At 66.0% G+C, this 17674-nt stretch overlaps 2 protein-coding genes across 11 annotated transcripts; both read right to left on the bottom strand.

Annotated features, from left to right (window-relative positions):
* Positions 1-653: 653 nt before the first annotated feature.
* On the bottom strand, positions 654-9369 carry MAPK12 (mitogen-activated protein kinase 12). Of its 7 annotated transcripts, none has more exons than XM_057556083.1 (12): positions 8650-9367; positions 8448-8577; positions 6640-6698; positions 5662-5773; positions 5525-5554; positions 5223-5270; positions 4535-4649; positions 4240-4311; positions 4023-4102; positions 3865-3943; positions 3597-3770; positions 654-3122 (listed from the first exon to the last, which is right to left on the bottom strand). In XM_057556083.1, exons 1-12 carry the CDS (start codon positions 8772-8774, stop codon positions 2968-2970), a joined length of 1179 nt encoding a protein of 392 aa, XP_057412066.1. In that variant the 5' UTR covers positions 8775-9367; the 3' UTR covers positions 654-2967. The 7 variants fall into 7 exon arrangements, with proteins under 7 accessions (XP_057412066.1, XP_057412067.1, XP_057412065.1 ...); XM_057556084.1 differs by having other exon boundaries at positions 654-1209; positions 8650-9362; XM_057556082.1 differs by lacking the exon at positions 654-3122 and having other exon boundaries at positions 3129-3770; positions 4023-4096; positions 8650-9369.
* Positions 9370-10808: 1439 nt separating this feature from the next.
* Positions 10809-17455, bottom strand: MAPK11 (mitogen-activated protein kinase 11). Of its 4 annotated transcripts, none has more exons than XM_057556088.1 (12): positions 16986-17455; positions 14586-14727; positions 14453-14511; positions 14272-14383; positions 14168-14197; positions 14038-14085; positions 13838-13952; positions 13457-13528; positions 13169-13248; positions 12630-12708; positions 12497-12543; positions 10809-12090 (listed from the first exon to the last, which is right to left on the bottom strand). In XM_057556088.1, the coding sequence occupies exons 1-12, from the start codon at positions 17099-17101 to the stop codon at positions 11812-11814; spliced, it is 1179 nt and encodes a 392-aa protein (XP_057412071.1). In that variant the 5' UTR covers positions 17102-17455; the 3' UTR covers positions 10809-11811. The 4 variants fall into 4 exon arrangements, with proteins under 4 accessions (XP_057412071.1, XP_057412072.1, XP_057412073.1 ...); XM_057556089.1 differs by having other exon boundaries at positions 14586-14715; positions 16986-17263; XM_057556090.1 differs by having other exon boundaries at positions 11877-12090; positions 12370-12543; positions 16986-17261.
* Positions 17456-17674: the final 219 nt, after the last annotated feature.

The following is a 17674-nucleotide window of genomic DNA, read 5'->3' as shown; positions in this document are numbered from 1 at the left end:
CCCATGCCGAGAGAAGGGTGACGGCCTGGCCCCGCTTTGGGCGCGCCTGCCGGGGGACACGTGAGAGAAGCAAGGGCGGGCGCAGGAGCCCTAGAGTGGCCCCTGACCCAGCTGCCAGTCCTCGGAGATGTCGAATGGCCGGCAGAGGGCTCCGCGGGCTCGCCAATGGCGGTGGGGCATGGCCGGGGGAGGCGCAGGAAAAAGAGCACAGAAACCACCCTTCTAAGGCACAGGCGTCTCAGAGACACCTGAGGTGCCTGGAGGTGTCTAGCGTGACCCCACCGCCCCAAGAACCTGGCCTTGGAGAGCGCAGGGAGCCCAAACACCTGGGACTGAGACCCAAGTTGGACCCTAACCCCCTTCACCCCCATCAGGCCCTGCCCTGGGTCTGGGTCCGGGGTCTTAGCTTAGAGGAAGGCCACACCACAAGAGGGGCAGGGCCAAGCCCTAATGTGGGGGGCTCCAGACTTGGGGCTCACTGGCACAGGACGGGGGGTTGGGGATAGGTGGGCACCAGCTTTGTGACCTGGGAGGGAGGAGGTGCCCAGGCCCAGTGGCTCAAGACGGGGCCGAGGCTCCCAGGCCAGCCCCCTTACTCCACACAGAAGCCTGAAGGTGGAGATCCAGCCCAGGAATCAGGAAGTGAAGCAGAGTGGGAGCTACAAAAGGGTTTATTTCCTCCAGCCGTGTGGCCACACCACGTGGCCAATGTACATTTAAGGGGGGTGGTGCAGGAGCGTCCACACCAACGCCCCCAGGAGACGTGTCCCTGAGTCAGCACTCTGCACCCTCCCGTCCTTCCTTTTCAGCACAGTCCAGAGCAGGCAGGGTCAGAGACTAGGCTTTGACCCCGAACCCCATCCCACCCCACAGGTTCTGAGGCTTCTGCTGCACCCTGGGGGAGGGGACCACTGCTCAGGGGGTCAGAGCCCAGCCCCAGGTCAGGGGGGGCGTCCTGTCCAGAAAGTCCAGATGCTCCTCCAAGGTTAGGCTGAGGTGGGGTCTGAGAGCAGGGGAACAGGCTTCCAGAAGAGGCTCCATGGAACGAGGGGACTCCTGGGATGCAAGCCCTAGCCAAGGTCCCAGTGGCAAACAGGATCTCCCTTCCAGGCCCAGAGCCCAGGGGTATTCACAGGGCCGTCTCCTTGGAGACCTTGGCCCCCAGCTGTCGGGGAGGCTTGAAGCTGAGCACCTCTCTATATGTGACACCTGGGGCAGGGTGAGAGGGACAGAGTCATGGGAGAAGGGGCCCATCACCTGTTAAGACAGCTCCACAGTGCGCACCAAGGAGGGACGCCAGTGACCAAGACGAAGCACTGGGCCCAGCTCATTGGTGCTCGCGGGGACCAGAGATAAGTCCCGTGAGATTCCACTTGGGGTGGGGGCGGAGAGAGGAGGCCCAGAGCACAGGCTGTTAGTCACTGAACTAGGGGGCCCACCCGCCCCCCAAAATAACAGGGTCAGAGATCACCGCTGGGGTTCAGGCACCAGGTGGGCTCCTTTGTCCCACATGTGCAAGTCCACCTGTGTCCATCCACAGGGACTGTCCACCCTCACAGGGCTCCTGTAACCCACACCCACGGCCCCTAGGGTGGCCTTGGCTCCACAGCATGCCTCAGTGAACACAGGACATCTGAGGAATGTAAACCAATGTGTTCACTTGAGTGGAGTTGCTCAGGGTCCCACCAGGGCACACCCCAGCTTCTGGATCCAGAACATCTATAAAGGTTTAAACGAGTGTGGGGACTTCCCTGGTGGCGCAGTGGTTGAGAATCCGCCTGCCAACGCAGGGGACATGGGTTTGACCGCTGGTCCGGGAAGATCCCACATGCTGCAGAGCAACTAAGCCCATGCGCCACAACTATTGAGCCTGCGCTCTAGAGCCCGTGAGCCACAACTACTGAGCCCACGTGCCACAACTACTGAAGCCCGTGCACCTAGAGCCCAAGCTCTGCAATGAGAAGCCCTCGCACTGCAACGAAGAGTAGCCCCCGCTCGCCGCAACTAGAGAAAGCCCACACGCAGCAACTAAGACCCAACAACGAAGACCCAATGCAGCCAGAAATACATAAATAAATAAATAAATTTATAAACGAGTGTGGAATTCCCACCGACCACCTGCAGCATCCAGCTTCCTCACCAGTGCTCATGTCCCCTGCACCATGCCCAGAGCAAGCCGTCCCAAAGGAAGGGGGGTGCTGCTCCGCCTCCCCTCTGAGCAGCCTGCAAAAGGACAGTTCCGCGCCACCTACCCCAGGGTGCCCACGCTCACCTGGCCACGGGAACGCCCGTTTGGGGGACCACTGGTACTCCACAAGCCCAGTTCAGGAAGGACTGTGCCTTTAGAGCAGGTGGTCTGTGTGGTTTGCACAGTACACGGCACAGTTGTATCCCTACCCCGTGGGGTGCCTCCCAGGCCCTCATCTAACCCTGGTGCGGGGGCCCATCCACACAGGGAAGGTTTGTGTGGAGAGGTCCTTGCTGTAAAGCTGGCTTTTCCCAGGGAAACAGGAGGTGATGAGTTTGCATTCCTGACCAGGGGCTCAACCACAAACAGACCACGTGTCCACCATGGTCTGTAGTAAAAGCAAAAGCTCTCACTACAGTTTGTGGCGGAGACCGCAGAGAGGATCCTGTGGCCCATGGTTTTCGGTTTTCTTGTTATCTTTCTAGCAACAGAGAACTTACAAGCACAAAACACAGCACGGATAAGGGCAGAGCCCCTGCTGGGGCTCCCCGATGACCCTGAAGAATGTGGTTTGAGAAGCACAACCCGTCCAGCCCCACCCCTACCCCCCACATCCAGGACCGCGGCCCCAGGTCTGAGGCACAGCCAGGACGGGGTCTAGGACAGTGGCGACCAGTGCCACAGCTCCGTCGGCGCTAACTGCTGCCCTCAGACGTCCCTGCTCCCCCAGGCGGGTCCCGCAGCCACCGAGAGAAGATGCCTGCCATGCCGGAGTGGAGCTAGACAAGGCCCGTTCCAGCATGGGACGTCAGGGCCCCAGCAGAGGGAGGCCCGGGGACTGGGCAGGCGTCCGAGCCCAGCCTCAGGCTGAGCAGGTGCTGGGAGCCCTCAGAGATGAAGAGAGGGGCCCTTGGTCTCCAGGCCAACGCAAAGCCTGGAGATGCAGAGCACAGGTAAAGGGAGGTCTGAAGTGCTCAGTGGGGCTAGAGGGGACGGGCGAGGGGTAGTGAGGAAGGGGGAGGTGCTATGGGCTGCGTGGAGTGGACCTGATCCTGCTGGCAGGACGAGAGGGGAGTGCAGCTGTCTAGGTAGGAGGGGTCCTGAAAGGGGCACACAGGCCAGAAGATTCAAGAGGTATTACCAGAGGCCTGGGGGAGTGGGTGCTGAGGGCCTCCGGGGTAGCCCGGCCTCTGGCCTAGACATGGGGAGGCACGCTGGCAGGCCTGGGGGCCGGGAGAGGCCAAGTGCTCAGGTGGCCTTGGCCCGGAAGCCCAGCTGCCCCGACCGCCACTGTGTTCCTCACCTAACCTGCATCCCGGGGTGGGGGGACCCAGGACTCTGAGCCCTGGCCACCTGCACGGGGCTGGTGGGGTCCAGCCACAGGCCCTGCCCAGAGCCCCCCACTCACGCTTCCACTCGTCCAGCATGCGGTCCACGTCATCAAAGGATTCATCGTACTTTTGGGCCGTGGGCTCGTCCTCTGTGTCGTGCAGCGACTCGAAGTAGGGGTGGGTCAGCGCCTTGGCCGCCGTCACCCGCCGCTCCGCATCCAGCACCAGCATTTTCTCCAGGAGGTTCACGGCTGGGGGAAGGGCGGATCAGGCCAGGCCGAGGGGAGGGTCCCAGGCCCCAGTACCCATGTCACTGACCCCATGCCCACCGCAGTCCCACCCTACCCAGAGGGCTCGCGTTGGTCAGGATGGAGGCAAAATCCTTTTTCTCTAGCTCAGGGAGGCCCTTCATGTAGTTCTGAGCCTGTGTGGGAAGAAAGGGTGAGGCGCCGGCCCCCAGGCCCAGACCCAGGCCTCCAGCTCACGCCCGGCTCCCGACTGACCTCGGCACTCTGCAGCCTCTGCACGAACTCAGGGGGAGGCGTCCCCGTCACCTTCATGATCTCCTTCAGCTGGTCTAGGTCTTGGCTGAGGTCAGGAGCACAGTGCAGGGCCAGAGAGCAGAGCTCACCTACCCACCCAGCCTGGGCAGTGTGCCTGGCCTGCTCCCCGCAGGTGTAGGGCAAGCCTCCCCCGCACCCGGCTCCAAGTGTAGGATACGGTCGCTGCCTTTGAAGAGCGTCTTCCCTGTGATCATCTCAGCCATGATGCAGCCCACTGACCAGATGTCCACTGAGACAGAAGCCCCTCCATCAGGGCCCTGTGGGCTGGGGAGGGGGGCACACACAGACGCGGGAGTGGGGGCAGTGGAGGGGGGCATGGGCCCAGGAGCCATCGAGCCTACCACGCCCTGCCCAGCCCCGGCCCAGCTCAGCAGCCTCCCCGCAGAGCAGCTCCGGCAGGGGCGGCCTAGGAAGCTGGTGCTGCGGGGCCGCATCTCCGGGCAGCTCCTCACCCGTCTGTGTGTAGTGCATCCAATTCAAGATGACCTCAGGCGCCCGGTACCACCGGGTCACCACGTATCCAGTCATCTCGCTATCTGCCTGCCGGGCCAGGCCAAAGTCCAGGATCTACAGCCAGAATCAGAAGGTGGGGCAGAGCAGTCCCTGGGGAGTGGGTGGGCCAGCCGTGGGCCAGAAGACCCCAAGGGGACTGGGCACACTGGGGCCTTGTGCCAACCCTCTGGGGCCCGAGGTCGCAGCCAGGTACCCCTAAGCCTCCCTGCGGGTTCCTCCCCACAGCCAGCGCACCCAGCCCAACCGACCATGCCTGCCCCTGACCCTTAGAACAGGCACCCCGGGGGGCTCTCCTGCCCCTGCTCCTCCACTCCCTGTGAACCGCCGGGCCCTAGCCAGCGATTTTGGGAAGGCCTGCTCAGCCCTGCCCTGGCTCAGGCACGGGGAGCTGGGGATACCGCCCGCCCTTCCCTTCAAGCAGGTATGGGAGTGTGCCCCGTGCCACCCCACCCAGTGCCTCCCCAGGGCCCATCTGCCCATCAGCTGCTCGGCCACTGCCTGGATGGCTGTGGTCTGTCCCTCCGCCTGGGCCTGGGCCAGTCCACCTCCAGGCCTGAGGGCCAAGGGGCCGGCGGGCCGATGGGCAGGTGCGGGGGGTGGGGCCCGAGCCCCCAACCCCACACACACCTTCAGCTCACAGTCCTCGTTCACGGCCAGGTTGCCGGGCTTCAGGTCCTGGGGACAGAAGAAAGGTGGCCATGCAGTCCCGCCCGCCAGGGCGCAAGCTCCCGGGCCCGGGCAGCTACTGAATGTGCGAGCATCGGGCTAGGCCGGGCCACCCGGCAGCCCTTCCAGGAAGGGTGGAGGTGCACAGCCCCCATGCTGTGTGCAGGCAGGGTGCCCCCCCGCGGGTGAGACAGGAAGCTCCAAAGGTGGAGCCCCTCGCGCGCCCACAGCCAGGGGAAGCGCCCACTGTGGCCAGGACTCACCCTGTGGATGATGCCAGCAGCGTGGATGTACTGTGGGGACACAGAGGGGTCAGCAGCGGTCAGTGCGCAGGAACGTCAGAGCCCCGGCCCCGCCTAGGGGGACCCCACCCACTCTGGCGGCCCCCCCACGTCCCCACCTTCAGCCCCTTGAGCATCTGGTAGACGAGGAACTGGATCCGGTCCTCACTCAGCTTCTCGTGCTTCATGAGCTTCCCCAGGTCGGTGCCCATGAACGGCATCACCAGGTAACTGCGGGGTCAGGGAGGGGCCAGACAGCCGGGGTCACGCCCGTGGGCCTGGGCTCAGGCCCTGGAAGACCCTGTCACCCCACAGCACCCGGTCCCCACCTCCCACAGCACTGCACTGGGCTCTACCCTCCAACCACCCACCGGGCCCTGCGATGCCAGGCAGGTCGGACTGCGCTTTGGGGACTCCTGAAGGGTGGCCTAGGGGCTGGGAGACCAAGGCTCATAGGCAGGGGAGGGGGCGAGAGAAAGGAGGGAAGTGCCTGCGGGCAGGGGTGTGACAGCAGGACATCTGGGTCAGAGGGGCAGGCTGGGCAGGTGGACGGAGACACAGGGAGAGATGCTTAGCACCCCGCCAGGACACCCTGCCAGCATGAGTCCTTGACCTCTGCCAGGTCAGGCAACGAGGAGCCTGTCCTGCCCCGCCCTTCCCGGGCCAGGCCCCTGGCTCTCGGCCAACAGCAGTGTGAGGGCAGGGGTGGCCACCCGGGCAGGCGCAGGGCAGCACTGGGTCCCCCCTGCCCGCCAGCAAAGGTCAGCAGCTCCAGTTACAGGCCACACCCTTAGCGCCAAGCTTCCAGAGCACGGGACCCACTAACAAACGCTCAGGTACAAGGCTCACACCTCCAGCACTGGAGGAGGAGGCCCAGATCCACCCAGTGGTACCAGCACCGTGGGTCCCCGGGGCATGCGGCAGGGGGTGGACGGTGGTGTGGTGAGCGGGTGGGCAGTGTGCACCTGACCCCCATCCAGGCTGCAAGGCAAGGCCTGCCTCAAGCGGCCCACCTGCCAACCCCACACCTGAAGCGGACACCCAAGAGCCACCCGACACCACCTGCTCTGCCCGGCCAGCCCCAGGCCGGCACTCACAAGTCTGTGAAATCATCCAGGGTCTCATTGGGTGTGAACACATCCAGCAGCCCAATTACCTGGGGAGGAGGCCAGAGCACCAGGTGGGCTGGGGACACAGATACAGCGGAGGGCACACCCTGCTCTGGGCAGGAAAGGCCCCTGCAGCTGTCCCGGTCTCCCCCGCTGCCCACAGGGCCCAGCTCTGCCCACTGGCAGCTCAACCCTGCCCTGGCACACATGCCCATAAACAAGGGCTATTTTTGGATGGTGACAGCCGGGATCCTTTGGGGGAGGGGCAGCCCCAAGTCTGGGTCAGCTCCCAGCCATCCAAGGAGCTCCAGCCCCTTGGCCCTTCCTCCCACTCTTCCTGTCCCCACTGAAGACCCAGAAACAGTGTGGGGACAGCCAGTATCTAGCAGGCCCTTCCAGGGGCCATGCCTCTGCCAGAGAGGTCCAGGCAGGCAGCACTATGACCAAACCGACAGCCAGACCCGGCCCCGCAGCCCTCTGGTCGGGGGTGATGGACAGCAGACAGGTAATGTGACAACTGGCACCTGGGGCTTCTGGTGACCGGGCCTCCAGGGACCCCAGGAGGCCTGCACATCAGAGTGGCTGGAGGGACAGGTGGATGTGCTGGCAGGGGGACACCTGGCAGAGGTCATGCGAATGGTGGCCGGGCAGGAGACAGAACTCTCGGAGCGCTTGAGGAATACGGGGAGAGAGGCCAGGTGGCCGAGGACCAGGCCAGGGAGCAGCCAAAGAGAAGCCGAAGAAAACCCAAGCACGCCCTCGACACCAGGTGAAGGCTTGCTTTGATCCTAGGAGCCACGGCGGAAGAGTTTAAATCGGTGTGATGCTGAATGTGTCCCCTGGCTGCTATACTGGGACAAACCGGAGTGAGGTGAGAGTGGACACTAGGTGGAGGGACAGCTAGATGACCAACGCAGCCACCAGGGCCAGAGACGTGGGCGGGCGGGAGGAGGGAACAGTGGGACGTCCAGAGAGGGGCCTGGAGGCAGGTGAGGCCCGGGCATCGGGAGGAGGATTTAGCAAGAATCCCGGAAGTTAAACGGGGTCCACCAGGTTGGTGGAGGCTTCTGGGCCTCCGCAGCGCAGAGGGCAGCCTGGACTGGGGGGAGGAGGAGGAGGCCTGAAGCGGGCACAGAAAGGGCAGGACTGGGACCTCAGCCTCTCAGAGCCTCCTTCCTCCAGAAAAAGGGGTTTATGAAAGGCAGCGCTAGAGGGAGGCGGCGGCACCCGGCCGCTGAGGGGCTGCTGAGGCTCAGGAGGCGGAGTGGGGTCAGGAGAGGGGCTGGAGGAGGGGGGCCGGGTGGGGCGGCAGGGGGATGCCCGCGAGAGGCTAAGTAAGTGCCGCTTCCAGGAAAACCGCTCCTCCCACCTGAGGTCCTCTCTCACCTCGGGGCTCCTGGCTGGAGGCAGGGTTTGGAGTGAGACCTGGAGGATCCCCTCGGCCTGGGCAAGTGGCCGTCCCCTGACCAGACCCTGGGCCGAGGAGCCAGATGCGGCTCCGGGAAGACGCCAAAGAGCTAAGTCCTTCCCAGGACTGGCCCAGGCGGAGCGGACTAGACCCCGGGGAAGCAGCAGCTCTCTTAGCACGAGGCGGGGCTCGGCCCTCACCACTGTGACCCCCACCCCCGGGGACACTGCCTGACCCCTCGCCTCCGCCCGCCCCGCCACCCAGGGGAGCAGCCCAGGGGCTGGGTAGGAGGGACCGGGTCTTCGGGGCAGGATTTGGGGGGAGGAGGGAGATGAGCAGAGGTGAGGTGATGGACGCCGGGCCCGGGGCTGGGGGCTGCGCGACTCACGTTCTCATGGCGCATGTGCTTGAGCAGGCGCAGCTCGCGGTAGGCGCGCTTGGCGAACAGCTCGGACTGGAAGGGCCGGTACAGCTTCTTTATGGCCACCTTGGCGCCCGTGCGGCTGTCCACGGCCGAGCTGCGGGGCGCACCGCTTAGCGGGAGGCCCGGGCCACCCCGCCCCCGGCCACCCCGCCCGGCCTGTGCTCACCACACGGCGCCATAGGCGCCCGAGCCCACGGGCTGCAGGTCCTGGTACACGGCGCGCACCTCCCAGGCCGTCTTGGTCACCTCCTGGCGGTAAAAGCCCTTGCGGGCGAGCTGCGGAGAGCTCATGGCTGGCCGGGCACCGCCCCCGCCGCGGACCCCGCGGGCGCTTCGCCTCGAGGGCCGGGGACCCGGGATCCGTGAGACGACCTGGCGCGCACCCCGGGCCACCGCGCGGGCAGAGCGGGCTCCGCGCCGCCGCCGGGGCACCCTGCTGCCGGCTTTCGCGTCCGGGCTCTCCGGAGCCGCCGACCCCGGCCCGAGCCCAGCCCCCGCCCGGGTAGCGCGCGGCCCCTCCCCTGCGGGCGGACCAACCGGCCCCCTGGCCGCGCGCACGTGACGCCCCTTCCGCCCTTCGGCCCCTCCGGAAACTTGAGGCGGCGGCCGCCGCCGGGGAGGCCGAAGGCTGGGGGAGGGGAGCGCCGCCCCGCAGCTCTGTCCCAGCCTAGACCCAGACGCGGCGCCCGAGACCCCGGCCCGCCTCCGCACTCCGCACTCGGGATGAACTACGCGGACCCGAGTGGAGGCTGTGTCAGCGGGGCGCCGTGAGGCTCGCGCCTCCTCCTCACGACCGCGCCCCCAGGGCGCTGGCCCGTCCTGGCAGCCTGAGCTTATCCACTGCTACCCCCAACCGCAAACCACTGTCCACCAGCCCCGCCCACTTCCAACTCCCCGCCCCCAGGACGCCCTCACCCTGGGGCTGACCCATCCACCCCCCAGTACGGGGTTCCCCGGCCCCTATCTTGCCTCCATCCCCTTCTCCCAGTGAAGAAGTTGATTCTGTCTCCCAAACTCAGGCTGCCTCCCAAGCCGGAAGCAGAGAGGGTGGGCTTTGTAGGTCCCGCTGGGCCCCTGTGCTCTGAAGGCTGCTCCTCGCTGCCCCCGTCTGGGTGGAGACTGCTCCAGAGATTTGCTCGTCCCTCTGCCTGTCCCACCCCTGCCCAGCGGAGGCCCTCAGGTTTGCTCTTCAAAGCCCAGCCCGAGCCTCTCCACTCTCTCCAGGGAGGTGTGCCTGACCCCAGGGGTGAAGGGGGGCCCTACTGGGGCTCTCTCGGTGGGTGCCCCCTTACCCTTAGGTGGGGGCATCATCATTTCATGGGTCTGGCCCCATCCTGGACCAGATGCCGCTGGACGACAGAGCCCCCAGCCCCGTGGCCCAGACCTGAGAGTGGGGTAATAAGATCCCCAGGGCCCCCTGCCCCGCCCTCTGTGCCCTGTGCCATGAATCAGCAGCTCAGCAGCTCCGGCCTGGCCAGAGCAGCTTTACAGCTGGGCTGCGCGGTGATCTGATCGGGGTGCTCAGGAATGGCAGGCTTGTCAGTGGGGGCAGGCTGCTGTCACTGGAGCCTCAACCGCCCATCCCCGTGCCCTTCATGCCCTGGGCTGCCTGTGGCACTCCACCTGTCTCCTCCAGGAAGCCCCCAGCTGGCCCCCTTACTCCCTGTGATGGGGTCCAGGGGTCCTGCATCAGGCCAGACTCCCAGATGGGGCATGTCCCAATTCTGCTCCCATCCCCGCCCCCCCCCCCCACAGGACTTGGCCCAGCCTGGTCTCCAGGGGTTCTCCGAGACCTGGGGACCAGCACCCACACTGACCAGGCCTCTGCAGGCCCAGCTCCCAGATGATCCCCACCCCCACCCCCAGGGCCTAGGGCAAAGGCATAGAAGGTCCCTATCCTGGGGATACCCTGCCTTCCCAGCCTGAGCTGCAGTGAGCAGCAGGGGCTGGTAGCTCAGTGTGTGTCCCGAAGGCTGAAGCAGCCCTCTTTCCCCTTAACCAGGAAGGAAAGGAAAGCTGTCTCCCTGACCCTGGGGAAGGGCAGGCCTTTGATCCCAGAGACCTCAACAGCCCCCACCTGTGTCCTCCCTGACCACTGAGTGAAGGGGCAGGTCTGGATCTGGGCCAGATCCTGCCCAATGAACCTCTGAGGGCAACGGGTTGATTGCTGGTGGACATCACCCCCTGTCCAACTCAGATCCCACTGGCCCTCAGGGAGCAGGGAGGGTGAAGATGGCTGCTCTGACCAGGGACCAGGGGGATATGGCCACCCTCTCCAGGCAGTGGGGGCAGCGGGGGAGCAGGACCTAGAGCCGGAGACACAAGCCGAGTGAGAGGGGAACTTTATTGCGAAACCCTGGGGCAGGCACTTGGCATTCAGACCTCCCTGGTCCTGCAAGGTGAGAGGTCACCACCTGACAGATGCCCCTTGACAGAGGACCCACACCTCCCACACACCTGGAGCAGGGCCCTGTCCCAGAGGTCGCTAGGTCAGCTCCACTCTGGAAGGCGGGAAGAGGACAAGGGCTGACCCACAGACTTGAGCACCCCAGCGCCGGGCTGCAGGGCCAGAGGGTGGGCAGAGGTAGAGTGGGCAGAGATTTCTTCATCAGCTCTGGCCAAGGTCCAGGATCCGGGTCCACATCGGCGTGTGTGTCCTCAAGGCTGGAGGCCCCCGTGCCTGCCAGCCCCCCAGCTGGCACGGTGCCCTCATGCCTCAGAACCCTGCTGCAGCCCTCACACCCAAGGAGCAGGGGGCTTTTGCTCACATGGCTGCCCACGGCCACCTGAGCCCCTTGCATGCTGCCCAGCAGGATCTCAGCAATGCCCCCTCCCCACCCACACCAGGAACTGAGGGGAGGGGAGGCAACAGTAGAGCCACCCCAACTTGGGCCTCCTGCTGGGCATGGCCACTGGCCCTCAGGTGCCCTCAGGTTCACATGCGCCTGCATCTGCTTTGACATGTGAATTCCAGGAGCATGTATGTGCCACACAGCATGGGTGAACACATGGCTCCAGGCAGCTGGCCCCACTCTGCCACCCCCATGGAAGATCCTTTGAGTCTCAGCACTTTCCAGGGTAGCCCCCCACTTCCAGGCTGAGCAGCTCTGACCATCGAGACCCCTTCCTTTGTCTCCAGGAGGCTCCGGCCCCAAGGCACCACCCCCCACAGACAGCCCTCTGCCAGCCAGGAGATCTGGAAACAGACACAGTCCCCGGGGGGAGCTCTTATGGCACCCAGGTCCCCATAGCGAGGTCCCAAAGGAGACCCAGGTTGCTGGGAGGGGGTAGGAGGACCAAGGAAGTCCAGGATGCTCTATCCAGACTCCTACACCCATGGCTCACACACGTGCAGGCTTCCCACAAGGAGCGGCGTGTAGACAAGGGTCCCAGGCCAGGGGTGGGCGCTGCTGGCCGCAGTGGTGTTGGGAGGTGCCCCTCGTGGGAGTCTGGCAGGCCGAGGAGGGAGGGCAGGCGGGCTCAGGCCCCTCCTCGGGTCCGAGTGCAGCTGGCGAGCCGCATTCCCCTCACTGCTTAACGTCCAGGCTGCCAGGCGGCTGCGGTGGCTCTGGGGGCTTGAAGCTGAGGACTTCCTGGTAGGTGAGCTCTGCGAGGGGAGGGTGAAGGGTGAGCTCAGGCCTTCAGCAGCCCAGGCCCACCACCCTCTGAGAGCAGCCTCGGCCCATGGGCCCCTTCCTGGGCCTGCCCCGTGCTGCCCCCAAGCCTCTGCTGGACACACCCAACCCCAGCTCTATCTGCCCCCCCTAGAGCGGGGCTGGGGGGCCGTGTTGTTGCCTCGCTCAGACCACTCTCAAGAGGAACTGGAGCACTTCCCGCAGAAAACAGGCAGCGCCCAGCCTCTGGGGGATGCAGCCCTCAGGCCCACCCTTCCACTCCTCCACCGTGCGCTCCTTGGCCTCAACGCTTTCGTCGTAGGGCTCGGCCTCGGGCTCATCCTCGGGGTCGTGGTACTGGCTGAAGTAGGCGTGGGCCAGGGCCTCGGCTGCACTGACCCTCTGGTCGCTGTCCAGCACCAGCATCCGTCCCAGGAGGTCCACAGCTGCCGAGGGGCGGGGTGCGGGGGTGGTCAGCTCCACAGCCAGGGCTAGACGTGGCGCCCAGCCCGGACCTAGGCCCCATCCTCACCCAGGGGGTTGGCTCCGTGGAAGATGCTCCTGAGGTCCTTCTGGGGCATGTGGGGCAGGGACTGGATGTAGGTCCGGGCCTAGGAGCACAGCGGAAGGGCCTGAGGGGGCTGCTCAACGCCCGCCTCCCGTGGCCCTAAGCCAGGCAGAGGCTTGCCAGGAGAAGCCCCCAGACCCAGTCACTCCAGCAGGCCTGGGCAAGGGCACGCGCGGACCAGAGACCTCCCCACTCTGTATGTCGCGGCTCCAGCACCTTGCCTGGCCCTACGTGCCTGCAGGTCACAGGCCTGGCGCCACCCCACTGTGCGTGGCCGGGACGCTGCAGGCGCCAAGGTTTTACTCTCACTGTCCCTCACGCCCGGAATGTCTCCGCAGTTCACCTGTTTCCCCCTGAAGGGGTCAGCGCCTGCCTTGGGGTCTATTCCACTGTGACCCACGCTCCCCCCGTGGTGCCCCATCTATTCCCACAGCGCCCCTTCCTCCAGAGTGCGGGCGGGGGAGTGGTTGGTCAGCAGAGGGGGCTGGTGACCGATGACTCACATGTTCTGAGGATATCTTTGCCAGAACCTCAGGGCTGGGTGTGCCCACCACCTCCATGATGCGCTTCAGCTGGTCGATGTCTGCCTGGCTCAGGAAATGCCCAACGGCCAAGCATGGACTCTCCCCGGGACCCCAAACCCCAGACGTTGGGTCACTGCCCGGAACCTGCTCTCCTGCCGCTGGGGACAGTGAGCCCAAGGTGGCACGGAGTGGGACAGAGCCCACCCCCCTCGACCCCCACCGCGCAGCAGCAGACCCTGGCTCACCCCTAACCTGCGCCAAGGATACAGTCATTTCCTGGGAAGAGGGCCTTTCCCTGGAGCAGCTCGGCCATGATGCAGCCCACAGACCAGATGTCCACTGTGGGAGGAGGCGTCTCCATCAGTCTGCCCACCCCAAGTCCCTCCTCCGAGAGCCGGGGGCTGGCTGCACTGCGCCAGCCCAGTGGCCCTGCGCTCACGCTCAGGCCCAAAGCCAGCAGCCCCTCCTCTCTAGACACAACCCTGGGCAGGGGGAAGCGTCAGCCCAGGACCCACCGTGCTCTGCCTTTCTGAAGGTCTGTTTGTGAACTCAGGTCCCACACCTGGCCTGCCCCCCAGGGTCCTTGGCCTCTGGGCCCCGGCCCCACCCCCTCCCCAGGCCCGCCGGCCCCACGCGGGCTGACGTCACCTGTCTGGTTGTAGTGCATCCAGTTCAGCATGATCTCAGGGGCCCGGTACCAGCGCGTGGCCACGTAGCCAGTCATCTCCTCGTCCGCCTGGCGCGCGAGCCCGAAGTCCAGGATCTAGAGGCACCCCCAGGCTTGTCAGCGCCTCCGGGGCTCCGCCTCCCCGCCGGCCGACCCGCCAGCCCCTCCCCCAGCCGCTCACCCGCAGCTCGCAGTCCTCGTTCACCGCCAAGTTGCTGGGCTTCAGGTCCTGCAGGGCGGGCGCGGCGTGAGCGCAGGCAAAGCCGCCGCCGCAGGAGCCCCACGCGCCTCCCCTCGCGCGCGGCACCTACCCGGTGGATGATCCCCGCCGAGTGGATGTACTGCGAGGGGGAGACGGCGGGGGCGTCAGGTTCTGCCCCCTGCGCCCCCGCCCGCCCCCCGCTGCCGCGCCCACCTTCAGCCCGCGCAGCAGCTGGTACACGAGGAACTGAACGTGCTCGTCGCTCAGCGCCTGGCACTTGACGATGTTGTTCAGGTCGGCGCCCATCAGCGTGGTCACCAGGTACCTGGGTAGCGGCACAGATCAGCACAGAGTCCCCACCCGACCCCGCGCCCTCCCCGCCACGGCGGCTCACACTTCGCTGAAGTCCTCGAGGGAGGTGGCCGGCGTGAACACGTCCAGCAGCCCGATGACCTGGGTGCAGAGGGCAGTCAGGGCTCGGCGGCCCGCGGGCGCCCCCACCCCCGGCCCGGCCGCCCCTGGCTCACGTTCTCGTGCTTCAGGTGCTTGAGCAGCCGCAGCTCGCGGTACGTCCTCCGCGCGTGGATCAGCGACTGGAAGGGGCGCGACAGCTTCTTCACCGCCACCCTCTGGCGCAGCCGCGTGTCATAGGCCGAGCTGCAAGGCGGCCTGTGAGGCCGAGCCTCCATCGCGCGGTCCCCACAGGCCAGATGGCCTCCGGCACCAGGAGGCGGTCTGAACACTCCCTCCAAGCCTCTCCCCTCCCTCCTGGGGTCCTGCACCTTCCCCCAGAGTCAGCTCACCCTCCACCCTGCCCTCTGACCCCCAGCCTTCCCAGCCCACCTGGCAGCCCATGGCAGGACCTGGATTTCTCCTGTCTCCTGGCCCCAGTGACTCTTGCCCCCAGCTCAGGGTGGAAATAACAGCCCAGGGAAACAGCCAGCGGCAGACAGCAGGCAGTCCTCCAGCTCCCCCATAGGCCAGGGGGTCTGGGAGGCCCCCTGAGGGGGTTCCAGAGTCACCTCCAAAGCCCCCAAATATTCAAAATATGGAGGAAAACCTGACCAAAGGGGTTTATTCCATCATTGTTTTTCACAACGAGAAACTGGACAGTAGGAAATACCCAGCAGAGGGTGGTGCCTGGACCCACAGAACATCTCCCCTCGTGCAACCCCACTCCCCTGAGGTCCAGACCCGCAAGCCCCACGCCCAGCTACTCTTCACAGGAGATGCCACACTCACGGGCATCATCCTCAAACACAAGTGGCCGGGTCGTCCAGTGGCCCCACTGCCCCTCGGGAAGGGATGCCTTCGCCCAGTGTTCCCTCTGGCTGCTGCTCGCCCCTTCCCTCCCACTTGATCTCCCGTCTCCAGGACCCAGCCTCCCTCCAGAGTGAGTGGAGCCTCAGCCCACCTCCCATGCCCACACGGCCCAGCGAGCAGCTCCTGCAGGACCTGGGGTGCTCGTGGGCCCAGGCGGTGGTGGAGGAAAGCCCCTCCCCCATCCAAGCCACTGCTGGGGTGGGAAGTAGGGGAGTGGCTCTTCACTTCACGGGGTGTGGGGTGTGCGCGCGCGCGCGTGTGTGTGTGTGTGTGTGTGTGTGCGCGCGCGCGCGCGCGCAGCAGATCCTTTTGTGTCTGCACAGTCAACAAAGGACTGTGGGAATTGGCACCGGGTCACCAGCTTCCTCAGACATCAGAGGAGGGAGGGAGCCCATCACCGGCATGGGGGCCCTGCAGAGCTAAGTGGTGGACAGAGACCTCCCCTGGGGAGCCTGACTATCCCTACGAGTTCCCAGAAGGCACTGCCAGCAAGGGCTCTGTCAGATCCCCCAGGGACCACTCACACATTGGCCCACACCCTCTTCCTGCCCTTGTGGTCTTAGAGATGAAGATAGAGGACTGTGGCTGGAATGGCTGGAATGGCCTGAGGTTCCTGATGGCTGGCCAGTGGCAGAGTGAGATCTGAGGCCCAGGGGACCCCAAACCCCTGCTCCAGGCTCCAGTGCTGGGCCTTGGAAGAGGGTCTGAGAAGTCCCACTCCTAACCTTCTGCAGGATCCTGGAGCAACACCCTACCCCAGGGGCCCTGCCTCCCCACACCCATGACCCCCACAGTCACCTGGCACTTCACGGGTTCTGGATTCTGGGGGGGCACCTCTCAACATCCACACCCACAATCAGGCTCACTGTCAACACTGCAACTGCAACCTGGACTGTCCGCAAGCCCCTTGCCACCCAAAGCCCCCTCCAGCCTCCACCCCACCAGGTCCAGAGGCCTCCCCCGTCCCCACCCTCCCTCCTGTCTGGGCTCCAGGGCCTAACTGCAGGCTGTGGTGTGAGCTCTCTTGGTTGGGGCAAAAATGGGGTGGGGGTAGACGCCCCCTAGGGGGGATGGTAGGCGTCTCTGATCAGGCCTAAACCCCATTCGGAGTCTGAGATCCCTTGGAAAATGGGGCAGTGGACTGGACCCACGGGGGAGCTTGAGGTCGTTCTCAGGTGAGGGGTCTTGCCCCCCACCCCCCAATCTGGGCTCTTCTTTTTCAAACAGAACTACCCACCCTGGGGCGGGGGTATCTGCCAGAGCCCAGGGCTGCCTGGCCCTTGACCGGGGGCACCCCAGATGCATGCTCAGACATCCAGGGGCCCGGGAGACCTGCCCGCCCTTTCGCCAGCTGTGACGCCGCAGGATTCGGGCCTGGAGGGGGACACTCCGGGTTGGAGGGGCGGGAGGACGACCCCTCTCCCGCCGGGGAGAGGCTCGGGTAGGAAAGTTTCCCTCACGCCCCCACCCCCCATTCATTCCTCGGATCCGCGTAAGGCCCGGGGGCGGAGGCAGGGCGAGCCCCTCCCCACGCCGGGAACCCCGCACGGGCGGGGAGGGGGCGCGCGCTCAGTACCCCCGCCCTTGCCCCGCCCCGCCCCTACCAGACGGAGCCGTAGGCGCCCGAGCCCACCGGGCGCAGCCCTTGCAGCCGCTGCGGCACCTCCCACACCGTCTTGTTCAGCTCCTGCCGGTAGAAGCCGGCGCGCGGGCCCGACATGTCCGGAGCGGCCGCAGCTCGGCCCGCGCCCCGCCCCGCGCCCCCCGCCCCGCGGAGCCCGAGCCGGAGGCCGGAGGCGGAGCAGAGCGGGGCGGGGCCGGGGAGGGGGTTCCCGCAGAGGAACGCGCGGCTTCCTGCCCCTCCGAGGCGGCGGCCGAGCGGAAACCGGCCTTCCCGGGGCGGGGTGGGGGGAGGGGGATGCCGCGGAACGACTTACCGCCCACCTCCCGGGGTCCACGCACTTCCCCAATATCCGCCGCGTGGGTCCTCGGCGCGGCACTGCCCGGACCAAGGCCGCCACCACCTCTCAGGACTCCGCTCCCCGCACCCTCCCCTGCCGGCACAGATGCCGGCACCTCCCCGCTGTCCACCTCCCGTCCCCGCACCCCGCCATGCGCCTAGTCCGGGTCCTGCGTTTAACGCCCCTTCAACCTGCTCTGGTCCGTGCATCCGTTCTCTCCTCTCACCTGCTCCGGGCCCTGCACCTCTTCCCCCAGCGTGTTCCCACAGAAATGAAGATAGAATCCTCTAAATCAAAGAAGCCAGGGACAAACCATGGGAGGTATTTTTTAT

This window comes from Balaenoptera acutorostrata, chromosome 11, assembly GCF_949987535.1.
Source record: "Balaenoptera acutorostrata chromosome 11, mBalAcu1.1, whole genome shotgun sequence".
Taxonomy (NCBI): domain Eukaryota; kingdom Metazoa; phylum Chordata; class Mammalia; order Artiodactyla; family Balaenopteridae; genus Balaenoptera; species Balaenoptera acutorostrata.
The sequence above is the reverse complement of the archived record's forward strand: the minus strand, read 5'-3'. Positions and strand labels throughout refer to the sequence as shown.

Bases quoted from the DNA above. Each gene is read 5' to 3' on its own strand.
- MAPK12 (XM_057556081.1), bottom strand. From the start codon at position 8,774: ATGAGCTCTCCGCAGCTCGCCCGCAAGGGCTTTTACCGCCAGGAGGTG. The intron at 8,578-8,649 runs GTGAGCACAGGC...TGCGCCCCGCAG, and splicing joins GGCGCCTATGGCGCCGTGTG to CTCGGCCGTGGACAGCCGCA. The intron at 5,555-5,661 runs GTGGGGACGTGG...GTGTCCCCACAG, and splicing joins AGATGCTCAAGGGGCTGAAG to TACATCCACGCTGCTGGCAT.
- MAPK11 (XM_057556088.1), bottom strand. From the start codon at position 17,101: ATGTCGGGCCCGCGCGCCGGCTTCTACCGGCAGGAGCTGAACAAGACG. The intron at 14,384-14,452 runs GTGAGCCGCCGT...GCCGCTACCCAG, and splicing joins CTCGAGGACTTCAGCGAAGT to GTACCTGGTGACCACGCTGA. The intron at 12,544-12,629 runs GTGAGGATGGGG...GCCCCTCGGCAG, and splicing joins CCACGGAGCCAACCCCCTGG to CTGTGGACCTCCTGGGACGG.